Below are 23,252 nucleotides of genomic sequence, written 5' to 3' on the forward strand. Positions count from 1 at the left end.
ACTGGCATCGAAATGTTATAAAATACATGAACAATTTTCAGCTATGTGGCTCATGACTGAATTCTAGCTTTAATATGACAATAAATATGTGCAAGCTTACTATATCTCTAAAGGCATTGTTTTTACTAACTTTGACCGTTTGCTTGTATGTATTTCACAAACTAATATATCTGTTTGTAGTTGGACTAAAGACTAAAATATGCTGTCATTAAATTTTTTTTTAAAATAGTTTATAATTGTGATACGGAACTGACGTACATGGGCTGTTTATTGCTTTGGTTTTATGGAGGATAGACTCCTAATTAGTAAAACCGTCAGGAGTAGAAACACGGAACATGTATTATTTTTTGCTTAAATAAAATAAAAGCCCTTGATTTACCAAACCCATCCTTTACACAGGAGCCACTGTCCTTCCAGAGCTCCCTTGACGCTTCCGGACCGAGAAGCGTTCAGCCGTTTCCGCCGCCATTGCGGATTTTGGACAGAAGATCAGCCGAATAGTCACTGCCATCCATCGATGCAGTGCAGAAAGCACACACAAAAAGGGGGGACATACTTTAAATTTTTCTACTGATACCAGATTTCGGAAACGCGGTTAACAATATCACATATTACCGTTTATCGTGTTTTTTTTTTGTGTTTCACTGACTGGCTCCCGACCTAGCTACACGTAGAGTGAGGAGGTCGTAGCTAGCGCGGTGCTACTGCTATTAGCTAGCTGGCTGTTAGCGGTACCACTAGGATTTCAGGTACGCTGGAGAAGCTCGAGGAACCCACCATGGCTCAGATCCTACCGATCCGCTTCCAGGAGCACCTGCAGGTATGTGAGCAAAATGTGACAGCTAAACGAACACCGACATTATTTGTTCATCTCCCCGGTTAATGGTCGTTTGACAGCTTGCTAACTCAGCTAACGGTAAACGTCAATACCCGAATGAATGACCTCCCCTCCCCCGTTGAGTCAGCAGCCAAGCTAACAACTAGCATATAAGGCTAGCAGCTCATTCATTGCACTGATGCTGTAGCCGACTCCCCACTAGCCGACGTTAGCTGTCAACGACAACTAAGAGAAGACATTCGTTAATATTAGACATTGTTCCTGACTCTTGGTGACCAGTTGTTGCTCCATTGACTTATGCATGTCTACATTTTTGGTTAGCAAATAAGCCATTACATTGGCAAGCTAACTATAACGGGTTTCGTGTCGTGAGGGATGTGCGAGTCACGTTATCTAGTTAATCGTAACGTTGGCGAACATCAACGTTTATTGCTCGGATGGCTGCTATATAATTCTAATGTCTCACGGAACCTCAGTTGACGAGCTGTCAAGTGATGTACTGAGGCTGGCTAACGCTAGCAGTCTATAATCCGTGGTCAGCTGCAGTGTGACTGGCGCCTGTATGCCATACAGTGAGGTTGTGTCACGACAAGCCATGTACACAGCTAAAAGGGAGAGACTGAGGTTGTTCTGTAGAGGTTTCTATCCTCATCCAGCTGACGGGGGTGAAGCAGGTGGTCCACCCAGTCCATCAATAATGACATCGTCTCTCACTCACACATACGTTATAATTTTCTAAAACATCTGGAAACTGATTAGAGTCCATTCAGTTATAGTCGAGCATTTCTGACTGTGTGTTATCTGATACAATTCTAGATTAAACCCCACAGAAGACATCTTTCATACTATGACTACCATGCATATTATTTTTAACTATCTTTTAAACAAAGATGCCTAAGTTATGGGACACTTAAATATGTAAGCTTATCATAATAGTTGTATGAAGATCATTTATATGATTTTTTTTTTCCTATTTACCTTTCTCAAGTGTAGTTTCAAGTTTGGTAGTATGACGTCCCCTCATCATTTAAACTCCTACATATTTACTATCAATACATTAAGGACCACAATGTACAATTTATTGTCGTTTTCTGTGATATTCTTTGTCGTATAAACTGTGTTAGCCACGGGGTGCTACTAAAACAAGTCATGCGTTCTCATCTCAGCTCCAGAACTTGGGAATCAACCCGGCCAACATCGGATTCAGCACTCTAACCATGGAGTCGGACAAGTTCATCTGTATAAGAGAGAAAGTGGGGGAGCAGGCCCAGGTTGTCATCATCGACATGGCCGACCCCAACAATCCCATCCGCCGGCCTATCTCTGCAGACAGCGCCATCATGAACCCTGCCAGCAAAGTTATTGCCCTTAAAGGTAAGCTTTAGCTTCAATGCATCTCTAGCACTTTTAGCACATCGTTTTATGTGCCACCTAGACAGGAGAGCACTACGTTTGTGAAAGCACACTGACTTAAAAGTAAACCGTTAAAGTTTTGGCCGGTCACATACCTCGCTATGGTGCCTTTCTCATACATTTTGGGTCATTTGTGTAAATTCCGTTTATGTTGTCAGTCAGTTATGTAGCTTTCACAGTCTGCTTTTCATTTTGATGTTCATATGTAGACCACCCCATTTCTGTTTGTCCAAAGAAAAGGTTGAGTAACTAAAGTACAGTGTAACAAATTGAAATGTACAAGACATTGATATTTTAGGACAGGTAGTAAACTGTCATGCTGTCATGAATGCTTTGTCTATTTTGCTTGTTTTTGCTCTTTTTTTCATTTCCTACTGCTTTCTTATGTTTGCAGACGGTGAGTTGAATTTTACATATCATGAGTTGTCAAAGTGTAATATTGTGGGCACTGTCTTGAAATGTTTGCACAGTTGGTAATTTGAGTGAATGCTTGGATTTATAATAGCAGCGCAAGCATAGCAAAATTAAGATGTCAGCTTAAAGGGCTCTCTTTTTCTTTCCTTGTTTTTTTTTTCATGTGTGTTTGTCCCATTTGCTGTACATATATTTTATCTTACAGCTGACCATTTTCTGACACATAGTCGAATGAATACACTGACTTGGAGGTGAAAACCTCCCAGAAGCTGACTGGCAAACCTGAAAGTCTTAAATGTGTCTGCCTCTTCATTTAAGAACATGTCAGCTCATAATAATACAGTTGCTGTGTCACTATCACAATCTGAAGGCACTTGCAGAACACAATACACACATCTGCCTTTGACGAAAACATCTTTTATGAATTGAATTATAGAATTCAATGGCCAACAAATCCTGGCATGAATGGAAAACCAGTTGAATAATCAGAAATGTTACAAGCTATTATGTGCTTTGGAAAATGGTTGGTAGTAATGAGTACGTATGTATGTAGTAAAAGGGCTAAAACATGCAGAAAAAATGATTGGTCATTTAAACAATCAGAAATTCAAACTAACGGTGACATTTAGGCTTGTCTTGAATAAATAGTCGGTCGTGGTGTATTTGCTGTCTAGTGGACATGTTCCTATGAGGTTGGCCATTTAGTGCGCTTGACTCGTAAAGCTCATTGGATCTCATTAGACTGTGTGTGTGTGTATGGCATTGGCCTCTGACATTTTAAGTGAATATATTTTTTTACAAATATGTTAGTCAGCAGAGGACAGTACATTCCTAGCAATTTGTAGCTGATTGACTGGATCATTATTTTGTTTTTGTCTTTTGTTTCTTGACTTTGGGCGTCGGCCTTTGTTGTGATAATAATTAGGTTTTATGTGCCACATTTGAGAGAAGTTAGGAGTTAGATGTAGAAAATGTCACACTTTGGTTCCCCCAGTGCTATAATCATGACATTGTGGCGTGTAGCAAAGCACAGAATAATGACGAGAGATGCACATTTACTTAAATTAAATATATGGAATTAATATATATTTTATTAATTAACGAGCAAGCGGAAATACACATCTTTAATAGTGTGCCATACTTTGGTATGTTCTAGTTTCCAGTAAGAGAAAGAGAACGAGCAGACTTGAGAGAGGTTGAGCAAGAACTGAGCTTTATTTATATGTGGATCATAATTTTATGGTTTAGCATGCAACTAGAGTTGCAGGGTCAGGGACACTGCAGGGATATAAGCCAGATGTGGGGCTTTCTTTTAGTTACTTTCCTCCTCTTGGCCTGTGTTTGGACGATACTGCTTACGATATGTCAAAGGAGTAGGCTGATAAAGCTGCTTCAGTATCCATTGAATATGTTGTGTTTCAAGTGCAGTATTTGTGTGATACACTTATTTTCACTTCACTACTTGCACTGTATTTCTATGTAGGCAGGTCGTGTATTTTTCAAAGTACTATACACTCTGTATGACCAAAGTATTAGTTGAGAAATGTCACTGTACACATTTTCACTCATATACTGTGTCAATAGCTATGGGGGTTAGGTTGATTGAAGCTTGCCTGGGCCTGATTTAATCTCAAATATGTCTTGAGCTCATGAGTCGCTGTGTGTTTCCTCCAGTGAGACTAGACATAAATAGAGACCGGGTGTGAGCACAGCCGTCCAGCATCCCTCCCATCACCGCATCTGTTTGTGTGCTTTGTGGTCGTCTTTTGCTAATCTGCATTCAGACCCAACCCAAATTCCCACGTCCCTCATTTTGGGATTACATTTTGATGTGAATCCCATAAGAGCTATCACCGCATGCCTGGACTTTCATTTCTCCAGTAGGTAGAGTGGGTGGAGGGCTGGACACGGGCCTCATTTACACTTTCACTGGGCACCATGTTTTTCTGCAGATGTTGGTTCCTAATTGACCTGGTTTTGGTTGGAATGATCAGCAAAGCATTGGACCATTGTGTCAAAACAACATGGAAAGTCATGGTTGATCCAGTTGAGAAGCACAGAAAGCCTAGTAGTAGTAGGAAATCCAATTTAAGTAATAAATCCGTGAGTTTAAAGGCTTTTTCTTGATGCAGTGCTAATGTCAGTCTGAACAGTCTTAGTCTGTTTGAGTTTATTAAATTACAAATCTGTTTCATAGATGAGTTTTCACTTCACACTATCACAAGAGGTTTGCATATTCAGCCTCAACTGAATGGCTTTCATTTCACAGTTTTATTGCATCAGACCTAACTGAATGCAGATCCATGATGGTTGCCCTTTTGTTGGTGTCGCCTCTTGTTTTGACACCGATTAGGGCTGTCCCCAATACCACTTTTGAGGTTTTGAAGCTTCAGTGAGAGGGAGAGAAGTCGACGTAACCATCCAAAAATCGAATTAGCATTTTATTTGGTTATAGTCTTCCATAGTGGTTATTTGCATAAAATCATAAAATTCAAATGATTATAAAATAAAAGATGACATTTGTATTATTATACACTGCTTAGAGCTAGCATTAGGAAGATAAATGGGTCATAATTCCCTCTCTTAATATGTTTCATAATGCTGTGAAAACATCTCCTTCAAACAACGATGTTTATTCAAGTTTCTCACCAAGAACTACGTTTTACAAGATTACATTCGAACACGCGATGATAACCGTATAACTTACCTTTGACCAATCCTCAATTTACTTAGTGGAGCTTGAACGCATCGTAATGTACCTCAATGGAACCTCCATAAGTTAGCTATTAGCACAAGTGCTGCCAACGTTACTAGCGCTTTGCTGTTAACGTAGCATTACCAGAGATGCGCGACTAGAAAGCATCAATGGCTTGGACGTCTATTATTATCGCATGGAAACGGTCGAAGCTTCGAAGTATTTGGGTCAGCCTTAAGACTTTTTGTCCTTTGGTGTTCCTCAAACCAAACCCTGACTACTAACGTTTCTCCAGCATTAGGAAGTTGGTATGCTTAAATTGTATGTGTACTCTCAAAGTCTGCTGTGGTTTGTGTGTGGTAGCTTTAGTCACCAACTGATGTTGTTCCTCTTTTTGATTTATTATTATTATTATTATTATTATTAAGAATGTTTTTTGTGTGTGTGTGTGGGGGGGGTGGCTCACAGCATTCATCTACGTCCCTGTGCGTTAACTGTTGTGTCGATTTTTCAGCGGCAAAGACCCTGCAGATCTTCAACATCGAGATGAAGAGCAAGATGAAGGCTCACACGATGACGGACGACGTGACCTTCTGGAAGTGGATCTCCCTCAACACCGTGGCCTTGGTCACAGACAACGCCGTCTACCATTGGAGCATGGAGGGGGACTCTCAGCCAATCAAAGTCTTTGACCGTCACTCCAGCCTGGCCGGCTGCCAGATCATAAACTACCGCACCGACGCCAAACAGAAGTGGCTGCTGCTCATCGGCATTTCAGCACAGGTAGTTATTGTGACCAATTGTGAGCCTTGGTCATTATTAAACCACAACCGCACAATTGGGCTCTAAATATTTAGGGACGCTGTGTTTCTTCAGGCCATCTGCAGTCTAGCCTGAGTCTAAACTAAACAGGTGTCGACTGTGATTTGTAAACCTGTTCTTATTTAAATCTGCACACATTTTGATGCTACGCTTCCAGTTTCTTTTCCCAATGACTGGTGATCTCTTCTATTCCTCTATAACTCTTACTCTAAGGTGTCTTTTGTCTCTTTCTGCTCTTTCAATTGATCCGGCCTGACTCTCGCCCGTAATCACGTTTTTAGTTGATCAAGCTTGGTACCCAGCAGAACCGCTGTCCTTAAGTTGTGTAATTTCTCTCCTCTTCAGCAAAACCGTGTTGTCGGAGCCATGCAGCTGTACTCCGTGGACAGGAAGGTGTCTCAGCCCATTGAGGGACACGCCGCTGGCTTTGCACAGTTCAAGATGGAGGGCAACACCGAAGAGTCCACCCTGTTCTGCTTTGCTGTGCGAGGACAGGCAGGAGGAAAGGTACGATTCACTTGAAAAGTGGAAATCAATACGCATTTTGGATCATGCAGAATCCAAATCAAATGTATTGCTTTTCAGAAACTTATTATCCTAACGTCTCTGTCTTTTTACTTCTAGCTGCATATTATTGAAGTGGGGACTCCGCCGACTGGGAACCAGCCTTTTCCAAAGAAAGCTGTGGATGTTTTCTTTCCTCCAGAAGCCCAAAATGACTTCCCTGTTGCTATGCAGGTACAACAACTGCTTACCTATGAGAAGACGTGTAGAGCCTGTCTTCCGCTTCCTCTGGTGGGAAACAATACTCTCCACATTACTGCCTTTAACATTAAGATAAGGGGCATTGTCTAAAAAATAGTTTTCTAGACTCTGGTTGGATTTTACGATTGAGAGATACTATTTAAGTCACCTGGTACTCACCCACTGGGCCTTGGTAATACTTCATTAGCTTTAGGTGTTTTGAAAGTTATCGTTTTGTTGGTAATTTTCATGCTCCAACCAGATTTCTCTTTCTGTAACTCCAGATCAGTTCCAAGCAAGATGTAGTCTTTCTCATCACCAAATATGGCTACATCCACCTGTACGACCTGGAGACTGGGACTTGCATCTACATGAACAGGATCAGCGGGGAGACCATTTTTGTCACCGCCCCCCATGAGCCCACTGCGGGTATCATCGGAGTCAACAGGAAAGGACAGGTACTGTAACGTACTCACCCTGGCCCTCCATTCATCTATTTATTTGTGATGTAGAGTAGCTCAGCCCTTACAGGGATACACGTTCCCTTTGTTATGTCAGCACTTCTTTCTAGCAGCGTGGGTCCCTGGGTGTTGTCTTGTGACTTTGACTGAGGAAATCTCTGAAAATAACTGGCTGGAGCAGCATCTTCAGTGTCAGGCAGCATGTGACACGCACAGCAGGAGGGCTAAGCTTGGCCAAGCAGACTGCACAATCTAATCCTGTTATTGCTCTTATCGTCAGGTCTGCCATGTACAGCGCAGTGCATTGCACATACACGTGCACACAAAATGTAACACTACATGCGGCAAGCCCTCCGTGTGATTTAGGAATGTGACAAGCACACGTCTTAGGGTGTCATACATCTATTTCTGCATACAGAGGTGTGTACGAAGAACCTGCCAATTAGTGCTTTGTTTACAGGTTGATGTCAAATTGTTGCAAATAATTCTTAGTTTTTTCGTTCACTTTGCACGGAGTACATGCTGTATGTTTGTTTTTTGGCTGTAACGTGGACCCTGCATTGTTTTAAAGCCCACCCATTTGGTCTCTTCTGTTGCGTACAGCTAATAAAGCGTGCAAATGTGCTTTTTCCAGGTGTTGTCCGTGTGCGTGGAGGAGGAAAACATCATTCCCTACATCACCAATGTGCTGCAGAACCCAGACCTGGCCCTCCGCATGGCTGTCCGCAACAACCTCGCCGGTGCTGAGGAGCTGTTTGCCCGCAAGTTCAACACCCTCTTTGCGGCGGGAAATTATTCCGAGGCTGCCAAGGTGGCGGCCAATGCACCCAAGGTACTGCCAGTGTGCCACCTTTGTCTCAGAGCAGAGTCAAACAACGTGACATTATTCAGTTCAATTAATACAAGCTCAGTCTGTTAAGGTCGAGCAGGTTTCTGTAGCTTAGTATGACAATAAGCATCAGTTTTATGTAAACAAAGTATACATTTGCATACCAATTTTTGACAAAGTAACTGGGGGTGAACTCTTTAAGTTTTTCTAAAGTTTCTCAGAAATAAATTATAAATCTTATGTTTACTGCAATCACTAATGTCCACCTAACGTAACTGCACACCACCATTCTTCCATGCAATGCTCAAAGGTGACTTTTCTCAAACCGAATCTCCCCACCGTCACTTAATTACGTTGTCTATTCATCCATCTTTTCTCGTCCAGGGTATCCTGCGGACCCCAGACACCATCCGTCGGTTCCAGAGTGTTCCAGCCCAACCGGGCCAGACGTCGCCCTTGCTCCAATACTTTGGCATCTTGCTGGACCAAGGCCAACTTAATAAGTTTGAGTCTCTGGAGCTGTGCAGGCCTGTCCTCCAACAGGGCCGCAAGCAGCTCCTAGAGAAATGGTTGAAAGAGGACAAGGTATGTGTCCAGTGGTTGGTTTTACGGTGGACAATCTTTATCTTATCTTCAGAAAGCAGTAACCAGTGTGTTACTCGTATTGATCATGTATATGGGGATATGAAAAACACGGTTTGTGTGTGTGTTTGTTCCAGCTGGAGTGCTCTGAGGAGCTTGGAGACTTGGTGAAGTCTGTAGATCCTACTCTGGCCCTCAGTGTCTACCTCAGAGCGAACGTCCCCAATAAGGTCATTCAGTGCTTTGCAGAGACTGGACAGTTCCAGAAGATTGTCCTCTATGCCAAGAAGGTTTGTGACGGTGTCTGACTTTGTTATTCCAAGTTAACTTCTCTGATATTTGGCTGTTGTGGTACAGAGAAGTGAGAAAATACTATTTTGCCATGTTGTTATCTGTTCCACTATTGTCTTTACAGTTTTATTTTTTATATAGTTCCATTTTTATCTATGGCACGCCTCAGATGAAGGGCTATTATGCTTAAAGGTCTGTTGTCTCTGTAGGTGGGCTACACTCCAGACTGGATCTTTCTGCTTAGGAACGTAATGCGGATCAGTCCAGAACAGGGCCTTCAGTTCTCCCAGATGCTGGTTCAGGACGAAGAGCCACTTGCGGACATTACACAGGTAAAGATCATGTATTAATAACACAAGAACCTATATGTCAGATTGGATAAGATATCAAATGGCTTTCATTACATCGGGTGGTTTTCACAGGTCACAGTAGTGGCTTGTATAGTGGGTCCAAAGTTTTGATGATTTGTTGCACTTGCTCTGCCTTTGGGCAGCTTAGAGTGAGCTGATCTTGTGACAGGAAATTGCCAATTCAGAGGCAGAATAATGCAATAGCTACTACTCTACATCAAAAAACAATAAAATGATGGAAGCTGTTTGTTGATTTAAAAGGTATTACACGCATACAATCTTTTTGAGAAGAGTTTGACATCTCTGATCACGTTTCTCTTCTGTGTCTCCAGATCGTTGATGTGTTCATGGAGTACAACCTGATCCAGCAGTGCACCTCCTTCCTCTTAGATGCCCTGAAGAATAACAGGCCCATGGAGGGGCCACTGCAGACACGCCTGCTGGAAATGAATTTGGTGCACGCACCACAGGTACATCTGGAATTGGAGCACCACAGTTTCATTTGGCAGACACAAGTCCACGAACAAAATTCACGTTTTGTTCTGTTACAAATTCATGATATATGAAGTTTTACAGAGCTTTAATATGTTTAATACTTTTTTAAACTCATGCTGTTCTTTAAAAAGTGTCTCTGTGTTTCCTTTTACCAAATATCTAATTTCCCTTGGCCTATTTTCAACATTTCCTGTTGACAAAGCGTCAAACAATGTCGAAATGTCTTTGTCGCTGTTGCGTGTCTTGCAGGTTGCAGACGCCATCCTGGGCAATCAGATGTTCACCCACTATGATCGCGCTCACGTGGCACAGCTGTGTGAGAAGGCCGGTCTCCTGCAGAGGGCGCTGGAGCATTATACTGACCTGTATGATATTAAGCGTGCCGTGGTGCACACACACCTTCTCAACCCAGAGGTACAACACAGATGAAGGAGCACAACAATAGACTAATACTAACAAATACGTATAGAACATGACTGTAAAGCTGTTTTCTATCTTTGCTTTTGAATCGCTGATTTATTCCTGCTTGTCCCTGCAGTGGTTGGTGAATTTCTTCGGCTCCTTGTCAGTGGAGGACTCTCTGGAGTGTCTGAGGGCCATGCTGTCTGCAAACATCCGCCAGAACCTGCAGATCTGTGTCCAGGTCGCCTCCAAATACCATGAACAGCTCTCTACTCAGTCCCTCACTGAACTTTTTGAGTCATTCAAGAGCTTTGAGGGTAAGCTGGGAACATACTGAGAGCCAAGCACATTTTTAAAAGATAGTCAAAGTTAGTTCTCCTGTTGATTTGAACAGGTTTTTTTGTCTTTCAGGTTTGTTCTATTTCTTGGGTTCTATTGTGAACTTCAGCCAGGATCCAGAGGTCCACTTCAAATATATCCAGGCCGCCTGCAAGACGGGCCAGATCAAAGAGGTGGAGAGAATCTGTCGAGAGAGTAACTGCTACGACCCGGAACGTGTGAAGAATTTCCTCAAGGTCAGAAGTGGACCCGTGCAGAATACACATTTCACGATCAAATAATCCAACCTTTCTATCGCTAATTTATCCAGACTGTTGTTCAACAAAGCTGGCATTTATAAGCGGATAACATTTGAAACGTTTATCTCTACAGGAAGCCAAGCTGACTGACCAGCTGCCTTTGATCATCGTGTGCGACCGCTTTGATTTTGTCCACGATCTGGTCCTGTACCTGTACCGCAACAGCCTGCAGAAGTACATTGAGATCTACGTGCAGAAGGTACATTATTGCATCTTAACCAGGTGGAAATGGTGTTTTTATAAAATCCAGACCAATAAATTAATTCACATTTAAGTCGACCAACATTACAGGGTTTCTCTTAGTCTGCCATTTGTGAAACCTGCGTCCTGTGTCTTGTTTCCTCTCTCCCCTATCCCTCTATTAGTGTTCTACTGTCTCATTGATGCAATGAATGCTTTAGACATTGCATCGCCTCACTTCACTCCACTTGATGGTCCTTTTCTTCCAGGTGAACCCAAGCCGTCTGCCGGTAGTCATTGGAGGGTTACTGGATGTGGATTGTGCTGAGGATGTGATCAAGAACCTGATTCTGGTGGTTAGAGGGCAGTTCTCCACAGATGAACTGGTGGCTGAAGTGGAGAAAAGAAATCGGTAAGAAGAGAGGAACTAATTGAACTGCACAGCAATAGAAGGAATCACTGCGTCAACACTTGGCCGTGTAGAGTCACGAGTCGGCAGATGATTTTCTCTTCAAACCTTGCAATCGTACGTGAAATCGTACGTGAAATCGTAACACTGCGTGTTTCTCCAGACTGAAGCTGCTGCTGCCTTGGTTAGAGGCTCGTATTCATGACGGCTGTGAGGAGCCTGCTACCCACAATGCCCTGGCCAAGATCTACATCGACAGCAACAACAACCCCGAGCGATTCCTGAGGGAGAACCCCTTCTACGACAGCCGTGTGGTGGGCAAGTACTGTGAGAAAAGAGACCCCCACCTGGCCTGCGTGGCCTATGAAAGAGGCCAGTGTGACCAGGAACTGATTCATGTGAGTTGAACTGAAATCATACTTTCATGTCAGGCAATTATACGGGTAGTTTTGTCAGTTATTACCATTCTGTTGTAAATTAAATACCATGCTTAACGATCAATAAAATAAGTTGCATGTTTTGTTGCTCTTTTGTTTTATTAATCTTTCCTGTTTTAAGTTTAGATTCCTTTCATGACATTTCTGAGCTGCTGTTGCCTCTCATGTTGAACTGTTCTTGTCTGTTCTGCTTCAGGTGTGCAATGAGAACTCGCTGTTCAAGAGTCTGTCCCGCTACCTTGTACGTCGCAAGAACCCTGAGCTGTGGGCGAGCGTGCTGCTGGAGACCAACAACTACAGAAGACCACTCATCGACCAGGTCCGGCCCCTAAATTACACCACATGACTTCATGCACTTTATTTGTTGATACAAAAACCCGCTGGCATTGCAGACTTTGCTTTCATATAGACCTGTAAAACAAAGTTAACATTCCTATCTTATCCATTTAACAATCGTTTAGGTTTTCGAGGATATATTGTTTTATATTTACTTCTAACATCAGCTGGAGTGCATAATGTCTGTTGTCCGGCTCTCCTGCAGGTCGTCCAGACGGCCTTGTCTGAGACTCAGGATCCAGAGGAGGTGTCTGTCACAGTCAAGGCCTTCATGACCGCTGACCTGCCCAATGAGCTCATCGAGCTTCTGGAGAAGATTGTCCTGGATAACTCTGTCTTTAGCGAGCACAGGTGAGAGAGGCTTGATGTTACCTCCCAAATATATTTGGCCAAAACGTAAGCGGCAAGTCTCTTGAGACAGTCTTTTATTTTGTAGAAGCTTTTTAAATTGTGGTCAAAAACACTCAATTATTATTTTAATTTTTTTGCCACATAGAAAATAAGACCCTTTTGTTGTCGTTTGTCAGAAACCTCCAGAATCTGCTCATTCTGACGGCCATTAAAGCTGATCGGACACGCGTTATGGAGTACATCAACCGTCTGGACAACTACGACGCCCCAGACATTGCAAACATCGCCATCAGCAATGAGCTGTTTGAGGAGGCCTTTGCTATTTTTAGAAAATTTGATGTCAACACCTCTGCTGTGCAGGTCAGTGGATTACTGCTTAGCTTTACGGTGTTTTTAAAACACACGAGACATGAACCCGAAAGCTTTTATACTGTCTGTGGACAGCTTTAAACTGGGCTTGTAATTCAGGAACCACATACTCTACCTAAACCCTGGATTATAAAGGCCAGCAGAATGGTGTTATGGTGCTTGATGTTCCAGGATCTGAATGTCGTCTCATTTTGTCCAGGTTCTGATTGAGCACATCGGTAACCTGGACAGAGCTTATGAGTTTGCCGAGCGCTGCAATGAGCCACCAGTGTGGAGTCAGCTGGCTAAGGCCCAGCTCCAGAAGGGCCTGGTCAAAGAAGCCATCGACTCTTACATCAAGGCTGATGACCCCTCTGCTTACATGGAGGTGGGACAAGCTGCAGCCCAAAGCGGTAAGATGAACTTTGTGTGTTGCACTTGCTCATTTGGTGCTGAGATCTGAGGAATCTTTTGGATAAATGCCACATTCAGTGTGATTCGTCATGTAATTCTTTATTTAAAGAAGATATTAGATCGTTTTGGTCGATAAACAGTAGATTGATGTGCTTATGAAACTGATCACAGTTGATTGTTTTGTGCAGGAAATTGGGAGGACCTGGTGAAGTTTCTGCAGATGGCCCGTAAGAAGGCCCGCGAGTCATACGTTGAAACGGAGCTGATCTTTGCTCTGGCCAAGACCAACCGCCTGGCTGAGCTGGAAGAGTTCATCAATGGACCCAATAATGCTCACATTCAGCAAGTACGTCCTGGGAAGCATGCAGACATAAAGCGCACACTCTCATACACAGATGTTGCCACTTAATTCTCTTTCATCTGTTTACAGTTTCTACTTTGCTGAGCTTGCTTCTTTTTCTTCAGGTGGGTGATCGATGTTATGATGACAAGATGTACGACGCAGCCAAACTGCTTTACAACAACGTGTCCAACTTTGGCCGTCTGGCCTCCACTCTGGTGCACCTGGGGGAGTATCAAGCAGCCGTGGACGGAGCTCGCAAGGCCAACAGCACTCGCACCTGGAAGGAGGTGAGGAATGACGACACACTTTCATTTTTAAGTCTTTACAGAGAAAAAGTCCTTTGAAGAGTAAAGAGTCAGATGTTGCACGTTAGACTAAGCCCTCCTGTTGTAAAGAAGACGTGCTGTGATTAATGTGCTGTCCACAAGCCTACATTAAACACTTTGTTTGGTTTGATTCTCTTCCAGGTGTGCTTTGCGTGTGTAGATGGGAAAGAGTTCCGTCTTGCCCAAATGTGTGGGCTGCATATCGTCGTCCACGCCGATGAACTGGAGGAACTCATCAACTACTACCAGGTAACCGGGGTCGATGTAAAACTGACCGCTACACTGATGAATGTTGTGTAACTACTGGGTACACTATCTGGAACCAGATACTGTGCACAGGACAGTGGGGTTTTCGGTTGCCCTCGTCTCTCCCAAATGTCAAAGCTTGCATATGGCATTTCTTTTTATACAGAAAATCTGAGTTGTTTTTGGTGCTGTTTCAGCCGAACCTGCCATTTCTTGGCTCAGGTGAGATGTTTAACCCAACCTCAACATCTGTTAAATTCAGAGCATATCTATTGCCTCCACACGGCTCTCAACATTGTGACGGCTGAGCCGGCGGCTAGAAGCTGACAGTGCAAACAATTAAATTGCAATTCAATTTATTTTTGTATAGCCAAAGATTACAAATTTGCCTCAGAGGGCTTTACAATATGTACACATTTGACATCCTCTTGTCCTGGGACCCTCACATTGGAACAGGAAAAACTCCCCCAAAAAAACCCTTTAACGGGGAGAAAAGAGGAAGAAACCTGTGGGAGAGCAATAGAGGACGGATCCCTCTCCCAGGATAGACAGAAGTGCAATGATGTCATGTGTAGAATGGCAACAGTGCTGACAGACGTGACCGTGTTTACCATAAACTCTATTGATGCTTTGAATGTTGTATAGAGAAGATATTTACAGCATATATTTTGTTTGTTACTGGTTTAAAGGGTTATGGTTAGTGTCATTAAGTCAGTCTGTACCCTCCAGGACCGCGGCTACTTCGAGGAGCTGATCACCATGCTGGAGGCCGCCCTGGGTCTGGAGCGCGCTCACATGGGCATGTTCACTGAGCTGGCCATCCTCTACTCCAAATTCAAACCCCAGAAGATGAGGGAGCACCTGGAGCTCTTCTGGTCCCGCGTCAACATTCCAAAGGTAGGCGAGGGGAACGACTGCAACATCTTCAAACAAAGCGTGTTCTACTGTCATTTATACAACATGTAGCATCCCCTGATGCTCTTCTGTAGAAGCATGGCTTGTTTCGTTTGACAACAGTTGTATCGGTCAGTCTTTATGGCGACTGCTAGATTTGATCCGGTCTTATTGGCCCCTCTCTGCGTGGGCTGTTAAATAGTTCCTGATTTGTTTAATTTGAATATGAGTTAATGCGCTAACCTGTGTGTGTGTAACAGGTTCTCAGGGCAGCAGAGCAGGCCCACCTCTGGGGGGAGCTGGTGTTCCTCTACGACAAGTACGAGGAGTACGACAACGCCATCATCACCATGATGAACCACCCATCTGATGCCTGGAAGGAGGGCCAGTTCAAAGACATTGTCACCAAGGTTAAAAAAAAGAAGAAATCTGAAGAACTTATACTGTTATTTTAATTGTTAATTATTGGTACGTGCTGCTAGTAACAAGTTATATTGTTACCAACAGTGCCAAAGCCCAACACTGAGCTGTTATTGAGGTAGAAGCAATGTGTAGCTGTTAATCTTCAGTGTATGTGCTCTTTTCATTGTAGGTGGCCAATGTGGAGTTGTACTACAAGGCCGTCCAGTACTACCTGGAGTTCAAACCATTGTTACTGAACGACCTGCTCATCGTCCTTTCTCCGAGACTTGACCACTCACGCGCTGTCAACTACTTCAGCAAGGTCCTGGGCCGTTATTGCTTTTAAAGTTACGAGTGACTGTTCCCCATTGAAGTCGTTCATTGGTTGGTGGAGAATGATGTGTGACGGTGACCGAAACATAAATGGACAAGGATGGTAAATGTTCTGTTTCTCTGTTCAGGTGAAACAGCTGCCTCTGGTTAAGCCTTACCTCAGGTCTGTCCAGAATCACAACAACAAGTCAGTCAATGAGGCACTGAACAACCTCTTCATCGTTGAGGAAGACTATGCGGTATGACGTTTCAATATTGTACACTGTGCATCCAGATAGTATGATCATTTATGTTTCAGATGTTTACTTGTAGGTTATGGTGAGAAAAAGTTAGAATTTGTTACTTTGAGTCGCAGTTAATTCAAACGTTAAAAGTTAACCCCCCCACCCCCTCCTCTCTCTTATCTAGGCATTGCGTGCTTCCATTGATGCCTATGACAACTTTGACAACATCTCACTGGCCCAGGGCCTGGAGAAGCATGAGCTGATTGAGTTCAGGAGGATTGCAGCCTACCTGTTCAAGGGCAACAACCGCTGGAAACAGAGTGTCGAGCTCTGCAAGAAGGACAAGCTCTACAAGGTGCTTGTCCACTAAAACAAACGATAACTTTCAGTACATACTCCCGTTCTTCCAACTGGTAGAAATCACAGCGTCACAAATGTAAAAACGGCAGCTGTGGTCACTTTCTTCGAGTCAATTTATTGAAATGAATTTCCGCTTTCTTCCCTGCAGGATGCCATGCAGTACGCATCCGAGTCCAAAGACATCGAGCTGGCAGAGGAGCTCCTGGCTTGGTTCCTGAACGAGGACAAGAAGGAGTGTTTCGCGGCCTGCCTGTTCACCTGCTACGACCTGCTGCGGCCCGACGTGGTGCTGGAGACCGCCTGGCGACACAACATCATGGACTTCTCCATGCCGTACTTCATCCAGGTCATGAGGGAGTATCTCTCCAAGGTGGGTTGGCCGGAGGTAACCAGTATGTGTGCTGTATCGGGAGAAGGGAGAGGGCTTTGTGCATTTAGAAATTCTAAAGTAACTACAGTGAAAGAAGGTATTTAGAAGTTCACTATGTTTTTTTTTTTTTTTTTCTCCTGCCGTAAGGTGCTGTTAATATTTATAGAAGCATTTGCAAACTATCTGTGGAGACCTGTGTCTCAGAAAATGTCAGATGTGTGTAACATAGAAAGAAATGACAAATTAAATCTAACACATTTTTTCTACTCATCTGACACCTAAAAAGCACCAGCAGCTGCTAAGATGTGTTTGCAAATACTATCCAACTTTAGGAAGAGTCCCGTCCCCCAAGTTCTGCATATTCTTTCCTCCATTCACGGTCATCTTCCTATGCTTCTGTCAGTCGTGTGTCATCACTGGTGTTTTCCTTTTCATTTGGGTTTCCATCCATTCGAGCTGCTTTTCCATACAAATGTGTTCCAGAGGAGATTCATAGCTGCTGTGTTGCTCCTGCCATTTATCGATGTTACATGGCATTAAAGCTACATGACCCGCCTATTGCTTTCATAACAGACTGCAGACCTGAATGAAGCATTTGTAAAATATTTGTTGCATTTATTTGACTTGAAATGCCAAGTTGGTGGATTTTACTGATCAAAGTCAGCTGTTAGTGCCACAATGCCACAAACATCTCGTGCTCAGTTTTCCTATGGCTGACTTTTTGGTTACTTGAAACAATTAAAACCGAAAGATTTTTTATTTATTTATTTAAAAAAAAATTAAAAAACACTACACTATTCATTATGTAGTAAATCTTGTTTTAGTGTTTAAACTTACCGTGGGCCACATTAGTAAACAAGTGTATTTAGTTTTTTATTCTGTAGAAAAGCAACAAAGGGACATTTCACACTACCAGAGTGATCTCAAGTCTGCATTTGTATCAAAAGTGGCGTTATGACCTGCATCTGTCTCTATGGATTTTTGTGTTTTCTTGAAGTGACAAGCCCTGTGTTTGCTCTTCTCTCGTCAATTTCTATTTTTGGGAGACTTCCATTTGTTGTTTTCCTCCTTAAGTTGCCTCTCTGAATTTCCCTTCCAGGTTGATGCGATAAAGGAAAAGGTGAAAGTCGAATCCATTTTCTAATCATTCTTTTTGACCCCTCCCCCCCCGTCCTGTAGCCTGTAGTTTGGAGGAGTGAAATTAGCCGAAACTGCATGACCCCCCCCCCCCTCTCCCCACCATGTCACTCTGCTGCTTCTGACTGTAAACTCCACATCTCCACTAGACCACCCACCAACCCACCAGACTCCAGAGCGGGGCTCTTCTCACCCATCCCTCAGGGCTCTGCTAGGTTTGCTGGTGTCAGTGATCGCTCCGGATCAAACGGGTGTTGAATTAGACGGGCATGAGGAGGCTATTTCTCCAAAGTGTTTAAGATGTGACAATTCCATTACATCTAAGTCATCAGTAATAAATGCTGATAGTATTCACCTCGTGAGAAATGAAATGGAGATCGCTGTAAACATTTATTTTTGTTAAAATGGGTGCGTGTTTCTGGCATGTGCTCACACATGTCAATACAGAATCCTTTAGCTCTGATCGTAGCTGAAGCGAGCCAGCGTTGGCTCAGGATCTGTTTGTATACTTTTAAATTGCAAGATTGCAGTTAGACTTTATCCGCTGAACACTGCTGCCAACGACCCTGTGAGAGAACTAAGACACTCAGCCATTAAACCGAAACAAGGAGCTGAAAGACGCTCAAGGGCCCCGCAGAGCCGGGGGGGCAGCGGGGTCCGGTGATAATTCTTGTGCGCCATCACGGTTCTTCTCCTCAAACGCACTGAGCCGTCCACTTAAGCCAGCACGCCCCACCAGCTCTCCTCAGGAGTGGGTGAAGAGCGCCACTCTGGATAACAACCTCACCTGCTGTGGTTCAGGTCCTTTTCTCACCAGACTCGTAGATGCATTCCAACGTTAAACTGTCTTGGAACGCCGCTCAGCTGCAGTCATGCCGCTGGCACCACCCTGGCTTGGTTCAGGATCATTTCAGGAAGCGCATGTTTTCACCTTGTAGACGTCGTGACGGGAGTTTCTCGGCATGTCAAATGAATAGGTCTTGATTGTGTCTTGAGGGGGTGAAGGCATGTTTGTGTCTGTATTTGGACTGTGGAGCAGTAGCATAGACTGCAGCCAAGTGTGAGACCTAATTTCATTCATAGAAGAGCCATTGAGGGATTTCTTTTTAATTCTGTTGGAGGCCTTTTTATATTCATGTATCTCAGTGCCATAGAAGAAAATTCTGTCAGACCTTTTATATTTTTCTCCATATTTGTCAGTACTACTGAATTTGCCTCAGAGGAACACAGATGATGAAAATAACCAACATCACTGCAGGCATATTAAGAGAGGGGTATTTTTCTACAGTATATCTGAGTGTTCTTTGCTAAGTGTGGTCTCTTCAAGCAACAAACCGTTGAGCTTTTGAGAGCAGATAATCAGTTTGGGGAGGGGGGGGGCATCTAGGGCAACAAGCATGAATGTCCCCCTCCCTCGGTAGCATCAGCCTCAGCAGCATTCAGGCCAGGCTAGGAGACATGTTGTTGTTGGCTGTGCCTGCTTCTGGAAAACCTAAAATTGGCTGTACAAAACCCATCCCCTCCACCCTTCTTCTCACACTCCCTCCACTATGCTCTCTGATTCTCTTGTCTCTTTCTCTCATGCACTCTTCAAGAAGACAATAACTCGACTGCCGCTTCAGCATGTCTCTCAACCCTTCTCTTCTGAAACGATACAAGAGCCTGTGTTTCCTCAAAACAGCCTGCTGTAGTAGTACCAGACCGACTGTAGTAGTAAACCAGACAGTGTGTAGAGAACTGACCCCGACACCGCTGTAAGAGCAAAGCTGATTCTATCCTTATTTAAGCTGCACACTGCCAGAGCTGAGGCTGATAGCTGATAGCTGAAGCTTTTTGCTGGCTGCTTAACTCTTTGAATTGTCTTTAGTCCGTTTCCCGTCATTGTCTGCCTCTGGGCTGCTTTGCAAAAACTAAAACCAGGCAGTTATATCAAGTTGATTCTCGAGGCTGCTCCATGCTTCTTGTAGCAGTTCGTACGCAGGCAGTGAATTAATTGGGCCATGTGTTGAAACTTATATGTATTAAACGTGATAGAATAGGCTAGAACGGGATAACAGATGTTTGCGCAATGTTTATTCTTACCTTAAAGTATTTTTAATAGTTTCCACAGACAAAACAATTCGGCAATTAACTATTTATTCTATTTTGGTGATCAGTTAATTAATGTTGTTTTTCTTATGTGATAATAAATTGAATATCTTAAGGTTTTGGACAAAACCAACCTTTTGATGACATCACCTGCCTCAGGCTGTTGATGGCCATTTTTCACCAGTTTCTGTCGACCGTAGTTAATAATCCGTTCATTGATCAAATTACCGGTAGTTGTCAGATTAATCGATAATGAAAAAATAATCTTTAGCTGCGGCCCCATTTTCAACGTGACTCATTTACACTATATTGTATAAACTTGTTAATTGTATGTTATTCAGTGCACTTTCAATAAATACATTCAGATACCAGTTGTGTTTATTCATGTCACCCCAACATATACTACAAATACTTAAAAAGACCTTTATGACTAAGCAGTTCTTTGAGTACAGACAAGATAGCCAACAGGCAAATTTAGTTTTTTCGTAACTTTTTCATTAGTATCGAGGCTCGAAATATGTCTAGCTCAGACTTTCACAATCAAGTATTCACCTTCGTTCCAGTTTAACATTTATAATATTTATTTCAGACAAATGCCAATTCATGATTGCTACCGAAGGCTAATCAAGTTGTGTGTTGGTCTCTCAACTGTGCTTAGAGGTCTTAGTAAGTCTATTTGTACTGGTGAGGGGTCGGTTCTCTACGTTCTCTTCACTTCCAACATGTTCACGTAGATGATTTGGGTGGCTGGATGGTGGGACCATTATTGCCCAGTCGCTGTTTGCCTCTGTCTCCCCCTTCCTAATCCCTAATACGTTGCACAAAGACGTGGCCGTCTATCTGATAGACTGTTGTAGCCGAGCTTGATAGAGTAGCCAGTAGCTCTCTAGTCGTAGTTTACTCCCGTTGCCTTGTAGAGGGCCTCCCAACACGTTGGCGAGGCCTGTTTTTCTTATTTAATTCATAAATCTGGACTGTATTCGTCTTCGCCTGTCAGGAATGGTCCCATCCGTCAGCCAGTGAAATAACCCAGAGGTCAGTCTTTACAAACCCGGCGTCTCAACCCTTGCTCTTCAGGAGCCCCCGTCGGCCACAGTGTGACTGAAGTCTGACACGTCACTGTTGTCGTGTTTTCCGCAGGTCGACAAACTCGAGGCCTCCGAGTCCCTGAGGCAACAGGAGGAGCAGGCGACTGAGTCTCAACCGATTGTTTACGGTAAAAAAAAACACCACCACTCAGAAGTTTATTGTGTCGCTGTAGAGGAAACGGAGAGACTATTTTTACACAGTTTTTGCTGTTTTAACTCCCCGGTTCTTGTGTTGCAGGCACACCCCAGCTTATGCTCACAGCGGGGCCCAACGTGGCCGTGCCTCCTCAGCAGCCCTACGGCTACGGCTACCCAGCAGCACCGGGCTACGGCCAGCCCCCACAGCCCAGCTTCGGTTACGGCATGTGAACACCCGACACCCCCTCCCACCCCCCCACCACGACTTGGCCCAACACCTTTCCTCCATCTGTCCTCTCGCTCTGTGTTCCTCACCAGCTTCCTATGGTCTTCTACTCACAACAGGGGCCACAAAGCAAAGCAACAGCCCACTCTCGTTTTGAGTACTTTTTTCTTTTTTTTTATAACGTCGTCTTGTCGTAAGAGAAAACATTTAACTGCATTGAAGGACTTTCATTTGTATTGTTTGAAAAAGAAATTGGACCTCAAGTTTGTTTGTTGTTTTTCACATTCCATATTTATGACTACTTATTTACAAATATTTTTGTGTTTATGTTACCGTCATGTGTTTTTTTTTATTGGTTTTGTGCAGAAGTGGACTTGCTAAAGCTCAGCAACGAACCTTTGAAGTAGGTGGAGGAGCATTGGATTTTGCACTCGTGAAGAAGTTAACGTAGAGAAGCTCTTACTTTTGATGTACTGAACATGTGAACTGCTTACATTGTCTCGTTTGTCTGTATTTCATCGTTGTATATTCTGAGGAAAAAAAGGTTACATATGATATTTGAACATATATTGCCATTTCAAATGGCTATAGCTAGCAACACTAAGTAATGATAGTATATTCTGCACAGGCGTGTAGCTTTATGGAGTTTTAAATGCATACAGACGTATGTCACTGTGTGGATGACGGTGTGTGTGTGTGTGTGTGTGTGAGAGAGAGAGAGAGAGTGTGTGTGTGTGTGTGTTTACGAGAGTGTGACCAGACGGTCTGAATAAGAATTTTAACCCCCTCTCAGCCTGTACTGGGCTTCCCAACCATCCCCCTAGATGTTGGCTCACCTTCATTGGCTCCATGTATTTAGGGGACCTCTTGTGCCGTGTACAGTGCTTGTGTGAGACTGTCTGTGTATGTGCAAGGATGGGACCACGGCTCCCCGACCCCAGGGCCCTTAACCGTACTCTGTGTGTGTGTGTGTGTGTGTGTTTACTCGGAACCCTCCTCGTGATGAGGGCCACATATGCCAGGTGTTGTAGTGTTTCCCCTCGGTCACCATTACTACTTTTTTTTTTTTTGGCCGTGTACAGATGTGAACATGAATTGAAAACTTTTCGACGGATACCCCACCCGTCTGTCCTCCACCCACTCCCCTGTCCCGTCTCCTCCTCTGTTGATGTGTAGTAGCGAGAACGAACAAGGAGGCAGAGGAAGGCCGGTCGGTGGAACCTTTGGCATCCTAATGACGACTTGATTAGATCCATAAACACTCCCGTAGGTCGTGTGTTTAGATGGTTATGATGAAGAAATTAGGCCTCAGTACATCCAGATCTTTGTGAAGGACGATCTGAAATAAGAGCCTGTATTTACCTTGATGTACTTAACTTCCTTACATGCTTTAAGCTATGTGTGTGTGCGTGTGTGTGTAAAGTGTCATCCTAACCCTAACATAAGTTGAATTCCTTTCTGTTGTCATGCATATTAATACTTAAGGGGATCTGTCATTGATAAATGGAAGAATATGACTCAACTGAAAGGGAAATACTAGCCGAAATAAAAACTAAAAAGTGTACCTTGTCTCCCGTAGAGTCGGTCTGTGTGACACAATGTAGTAATGTCTCAACAAGACAAGTTTT

The 23,252-nt window shown here is 43.5% G+C and overlaps 1 protein-coding gene across 2 annotated transcripts; it reads left to right on the plus strand.

The window, feature by feature from the left end:
• Window positions 1-458: 458 nt before the first annotated feature.
• Window positions 459-23,163, plus strand: LOC306779862 (clathrin heavy chain 1-like). Of its 2 annotated transcripts, XM_079271918.1 has the most exons (33): window positions 459-820; window positions 2,005-2,212; window positions 5,875-6,143; window positions 6,528-6,689; window positions 6,807-6,920; window positions 7,211-7,384; window positions 8,022-8,219; window positions 8,601-8,801; window positions 8,936-9,088; window positions 9,299-9,421; window positions 9,772-9,909; window positions 10,184-10,348; window positions 10,473-10,653; window positions 10,748-10,911; window positions 11,048-11,173; window positions 11,424-11,566; window positions 11,727-11,961; window positions 12,197-12,319; window positions 12,542-12,687; window positions 12,864-13,047; window positions 13,256-13,448; window positions 13,638-13,795; window positions 13,915-14,079; window positions 14,260-14,367; window positions 15,094-15,261; window positions 15,519-15,668; window positions 15,851-15,982; window positions 16,122-16,232; window positions 16,402-16,572; window positions 16,726-16,947; window positions 18,047-18,067; window positions 21,313-21,388; window positions 21,499-23,163. In XM_079271918.1, the coding sequence occupies exons 1-33, from the start codon at window positions 779-781 to the stop codon at window positions 21,627-21,629; spliced, it is 5,055 nt and encodes a 1,684-aa protein (XP_079128044.1). In that variant the 5' UTR covers window positions 459-778; the 3' UTR covers window positions 21,630-23,163. The 2 variants fall into 2 exon arrangements, with proteins under 2 accessions (XP_079128044.1, XP_079128045.1); XM_079271919.1 differs by lacking the exon at window positions 18,047-18,067.
• The last annotated feature ends 89 nt before the right edge of the window (window positions 23,164-23,252 follow it).

Source organism: Melanostigma gelatinosum, assembly GCF_949748355.1.
Source record: "Melanostigma gelatinosum genome assembly, chromosome: 7".
Classification (NCBI taxonomy): domain Eukaryota; kingdom Metazoa; phylum Chordata; class Actinopteri; order Perciformes; family Zoarcidae; genus Melanostigma; species Melanostigma gelatinosum.

Excerpts from the sequence above, each read along its gene's own strand:
- LOC306779862 (XM_079271918.1), top strand. The coding sequence starts at position 779 with ATGGCTCAGATCCTACCGATCCGCTTCCAGGAGCACCTGCAG. Across the intron at positions 6,921-7,210 it reads ACTTCCCTGTTGCTATGCAG|ATCAGTTCCAAGCAAGATGT; the intron begins GTACAACAACTG and ends CTGTAACTCCAG. Across the intron at positions 8,220-8,600 it reads TGGCGGCCAATGCACCCAAG|GGTATCCTGCGGACCCCAGA; the intron begins GTACTGCCAGTG and ends TTTCTCGTCCAG.